Source organism: Elgaria multicarinata, chromosome 11 (assembly GCF_023053635.1).
Source record: "Elgaria multicarinata webbii isolate HBS135686 ecotype San Diego chromosome 11, rElgMul1.1.pri, whole genome shotgun sequence".
Taxonomy (NCBI): Eukaryota; Metazoa; Chordata; class Lepidosauria; order Squamata; family Anguidae; genus Elgaria; species Elgaria multicarinata.
The window spans coordinates 46,889,345-46,894,237 of record NC_086181.1 but is presented as its reverse complement, the minus strand read 5'-3'; the positions used below and the strand labels follow the sequence as shown (position 1 = coordinate 46,894,237).

General features: G+C 56.5%; 1 protein-coding gene across 1 annotated transcript; it reads right to left on the bottom strand.

Annotated features, from left to right (window-relative positions):
• Positions 1-278: 278 nt before the first annotated feature.
• Positions 279-4,652, bottom strand: TMEM102 (transmembrane protein 102). Its single transcript, XM_063137527.1, has 3 exons — positions 4,547-4,652; positions 3,080-3,323; positions 279-1,604 (listed from the first exon to the last, which is right to left on the bottom strand). Exons 2-3 carry the CDS (start codon positions 3,267-3,269, stop codon positions 583-585), a joined length of 1,212 nt encoding a protein of 403 aa, XP_062993597.1. The 5' UTR covers positions 3,270-3,323; positions 4,547-4,652; the 3' UTR covers positions 279-582.
• Between the last annotated feature and the right edge of the window lie 241 nt (positions 4,653-4,893).

Sequence of the window (4,893 nt, the reverse complement as noted above, 5' to 3'; positions counted from 1 at the left end):
AAGCACAGTTTAAAGCAGCCTTTCTCAACCTGGGGCGCTCCAGATGTGTTGGACTACAACTCCCAGAATGCCCCAGCCAGCTGGCTGGGGCATTCTGGGAGATGCAGTCCAACACATCTGGAGCGCCCCAGGTTGAGAACCACTGGTTTAAAGGTTCCATTGCAGCCTTCCGCAACCAGGTACCCTCCAGAGGTGTTGGACTACAACTCCCAGAATCCCCCAGCCAGAGTTGTAGTCCAACACCTCTGGAGGGCAACTGGTTGCAGAAGGCTGTTTTATTGCATCCCCAGCTTGCAGTGGGTGTTTATGTTGCCGTCTTTCTGACTCCTGTTCCTCTTACCCTCCTAGGCCTGGTTCCACGAGGAAGCAAAACAAGAAATCAACCCATCCCTAACACCCACCCACCCCCTACAGCTCAGATTTGAGGGTGGGGGGTGGAGAGAGAGATTTAAAGACCCCAATCATCCAATTCTCATTTCAGTTAAAGACCCCTGGAAGCGGTTTCAAGAAGCCTGATTGGTTGAATTGGAGGTAGCTTGGCCCACGTCTGCCTCCCTATGGACACCTGCTCTTGCCAAGGCGTTACGAGACCCCGGAGGAAGAAACCTGGTTTCTAAAGGCCTTCGCTAAGCGACTGGCTTCTTTGGCCCCTTCCACAGCTTGGCGGAGGTACTTGGAAGGGTCAGCCCTCGCCCGGGTCACCTGCTGGGCAAGGTTCTCCACGGCTCGCCGGGAAAGGCCTTCCAGAAGGTTCCACTGGGGTAGGAAGTAGTTGGGGAGATGCCTGTGGACCAAACTGGCGGACAGGTCATCCAGAAGGCCCAGCAGCGCGTGGGCGGCGTTCTCCTCTTGGCCAAGGTAGCTGGTCGGGAGGCGCTCGCACGACCAAAGGGACAGGGTGAAGAGGTGGTAAGGCCCCAAGCCCTTAAGGCGACGGCAGCCGAGGAGGGCCGTGGCAGCTCGGACAGCGTGAACCAACGGGAGAGGAAGGGTCTTCCTCAGGTACAGCTCGCTCGACGAGAACGCCAGGCGCCAATCGGCACCGGAGGCGGAAGGCAAGAGGTAGAAGCCACCGGCGACTTCCTCGTCCTTCAACTTGCCGTCCCAGAAGTGGGCCTGGCTCAGCCAGGGTTGGGCAACTTCAGGCCAGCCCCTCAAAGCCACCACTGGGACGATATCGTAGAGGATGCGGTAGAGCCCAACGGAGATGACCACGGAGGTGAGGCAGCCGCGCCGCTCGACCCTGGAGTCTTTGGCAGCGTTGGCAACGGAGCGGAAAAACCAGTCGGCCACCAGCTCGGCGGAGAGGTAGGCCTCATCGCCTGAGCAACAGTCTGACCAATGGCGGAGCGTTCCAGCGTCGAAGGGCTGGAGGCTGATCTGGCTGCAACCTGGGGGGCTTTGCTTCATGTCCAAGGTGACGGGGACCCCGGCTGCCTGCAGAACTGGCACCAGGAGGGTGAAGTCCGTGTCGTAGTCACCGCCGGGAGAGAGGGGGCACAGAGTGCCCGGGTCCACATTGACAGTGCCCTGCTGGGCCCCTCCGGAAAGAATCAGGTATCGGTTGATCGGCGGAAGTTTTCCATCAGATTTCTGGACTTGACCTGGGAGGAAACCAAAGTAGCTGAGCGGGACAGGTAGAGAAGAGGAGCCTCAGCCCAAACGCCGAAACGAACAAAACAGGTATGAAATGAGAGGTTCATGACCAGGACCTCCGCTATATGTGCGGGGGTGGGAGAGTGGTTCTCATTGTTTTATTGTTAAAAGACGCAGACAAGCTGGAGCGTGTTCAGAGGAGGGCAACCAGGATGATCAGGGGTCTGGAAACAAAGCCCTGTGAAGAGAGACTGAAAGAACTGGGCATGTTGAGCCTGGAGAAGAGAAGGCTGAGGGGAGACACGATAGCACTCTTCAAGTACTTAAAAGGTTGTCACCCAGAGGAGGGCCAGGATCTCTTCTCGATCCTCCCAGAGTGCAGGACACGGAATAACGGGCTCAAGTTAAAGGAAGCCAGATTCCAGCTGGACATCAGGAAAAACTTCCTGACTGTTAGAGCAGTACGACAATGGAACCAATTCCCTAGGGAGGTGGTGGCCTCTCCCACACTAGAGGCCTTCAAGAGGCAGCTGGACAAGCCTCTGTCAGGGATGCTTTAGGGTGGATTCCTGCATTGAGCAGGGGGTTGGACTCGATGGCCTTGTAGGTCCTTTCCAACTCTGCTATTCTATGATTCTATGAAAAGCATTATAAATTAAAAGCATGAGTGGTCCTGGGGCAGGCAGATTTTAGCCCCATTAGTTAGGTGGTGAATACAGGCACGGATGGGAACTGTCCCCAAAGGACAAATAAAAGGAAGGACTTCTTCACACAGCGCAGAGTTAAATTATGGAACGCACTACCACAAGATGTAGCGATGGCCACCAATCTGGATGGCTTTAAAGCGGGGTGGATAAATTCCTGGAGGAGAAGGCTATGAATGGCCACTAGCCCTGAAGGTTGTGTGCTACCTCCAATATCCGAGGCAGTAAGTCTACGTACACCAGTTGCTGGGGAACATGGGAGGGACGGTGCTGGTGCACTCCTGTCCTGCTTGTAGGTTTTGGCCACGTGTGTGAACAGAACGCTGGACAAGACAGGCCCTTCGTCTGACCCAGCACTAGGGACTCTTCTGATGTCCTTAAGCACCTCAGGAATTTTAACTCTATATATGTTTTTATTGGCTGCTTGTATTGCTGTGTCACAAGTGCTTTTATGTCTGTGGTTGTCTTCGATGATGTTTGCGTTTGTTGCCTTGTTGATGTTTTTGTCTCCATTTTGAAAGGGTTAATTGCATTTTATTGATCCTGCTGGTTTTATCTGTGTACGCGAAGACCTCTCCTCCTCCGTGAATTTGTTGAGTCCCCCTTTTAAAGCCAGCTAGGCCCCAGCAGCACATGGCTATGGAAATACACTGTTACTTGCTAGATCACCTAGCAATAATATTAGAAACTAGAAAGCTAAAGGGGGTGTTTATGAGGGGGGAGTTGGGCTGGTTTGAGGTCAGGGCTTTGGACTGATTCTGAAGCTGGCCTCAACTCACCCAGCAGGGAGAAGACAAGATCCTTGGCACGGTGCAACTCTGGAGCGTCCAGGACGCTGGGGTTCCTGGCTTCATACTCTTGGATGAGTTGATTGAGCTCTTTGATTCGTGCCCCGGAACGAAAATCCAGGTCCGTGAGAGGTTTGGCTGGAGCTGGCTTGAGGGAGTGGTCTTCGGAGGGGGATGCCATGCCCCTTCTCAAGAGGGCTCACAGGGAGGGAGGGACGTTCTCCCGGTAGCCGTCCTTGGGAGAAGAAGACAGGAAGATCAGCAAGGTGGAAGCCCGTATGGGGATCGCAGCCTCTGGCCTGGCAGCTGCAAAGATGCGGAAATGGCTCCAAATAGAACTCGAAACAGGGGGTCCGGCAGGGCCGGTGCTACCATAGAGGCCACTCAGGCGGCCGCCTAGAGCGCCAAGCTAAGAGGGGCGCAGGGCGCTGCACAGCATTCCCGCACGTTGTTGGCTGTGAGCCCGACTGGCCAGAGGATTCAGCTGGGCCTGGGCGGGCGAGATGGCACCCCATGCCCGCCCAGCCGAAGTGAAGCCAGGGACGCTGGGATGGGGTGGGGGCGGCTACACGTTCGGACTTCCACCCAGAAGCCGCCCTCCCCGAGCCAGGAGGCCGCCGCCGCCAGAAGGAGAAAAAGCACGTGGCGAGCTCGACCCTGGCCCAAGCCAGCCTCTGCCTTACTCCCGAGGAAAGGGCACCGGGTCGCCTCACCTCTCTCCACAAACAGGCCGCGATGTCCAGGCAGGTGGGCAAGCCGGACTCCCTCTCCCTTCCCCCAGGAAAGCTAGGGACTTGTGGACTCCTTGCAAGGCAAACTCTCCTGCTTCCCGATCCTGCGCGTGTGGATCAACGGGACTTGCATCCGAGAAAATGTTGCACCAGGAGGCACCAGTGCGTCCCGATGCGCCTAAGCCTCCTTACTCGGAAGCCTTATTCCCCCGAGTAAACGTGCAGAGGGGATTGGGACGCCAGGCTGCACAGCGGGTTGCGTTCGCACGGAAGTAAGCCCCGGTGAATTCCAGACGGCTCGGTCCCAAATCGAAGTGAGCCAGTCCCAGCTCTCCACTCGGCAAACGCGTTCGGACTTCCGCGCAATTTGGGGGTGGGGGGGCGGTGTTTGCAAGTAGCTTGCCTTGCCTAGGGCGCAAAATAGTCTGGCACTGGCCCTGGGTTCCGGAGACCCTTAATGCCCGAACCTTAGGAGTGGGGGAACAGGAGGAAGAAAAGGTATGTCCAACCTGGCGCCCTCCAGGTGTGTTGGACTACAACTCCCAGCATCCCCAGGGAGTTGTAGTCCAACACACCTGAAGGGCGCCAGGTTGGACAAGGCAGGGTGCCCTAATCCCTTTCAGGATGCAAAAAAGGAAGCGGGCTCAATGGCCACTTTCTCCTCTCTCTCGCCTTACTTCCACCTCGCCTCTCCACCCCCCTCTCCCTCTTTCTACCTGCTCCTTACGGCAGGGAGGGACACACCTTCATCCCCTGCAGGTAGGCATCAGCTCCAGAGGCGTGGGAAACCCCGAAGCCCCGCTCGCATTTCCGCAGCGCATCCCTGCTCACCTGCGGCTACCTGGCCAAACAGAAGCCCCGCCCAGCCGCGGAATCTGGCCTCCCGGGAACTCTGGGAAATGCAGTTTTCCTTTCTTTTACGCCACTCGCTCCTATCCAGGTATGCCCCCAAGTGAAGCTGGGAAATGTAGTCTTTTTTCTACTTTTTAAACCTGAGCGCCCACTGCAGCTTGGGCATTGTAGTCTTTGCACCAAAGGAGCCCCAATGCTCTTTGGGAAATGTAGTTTCTGGGG

What these genes read in the sequence shown, in the direction of transcription:
- TMEM102 (XM_063137527.1), bottom strand. Translation starts at nt 3,269, where the DNA reads ATGGCATCCCCCTCCGAAGACCACTCCCTCAAGCCAGCTCCAGCCAAA. An exon ending in TCTTGTCTTCTCCCTGCTGG is followed by an intron (nt 1,605 to 3,079) that starts GTGAGTTGAGGC and finishes GTTTCCTCCCAG; the next exon opens with GTCAAGTCCAGAAATCTGAT.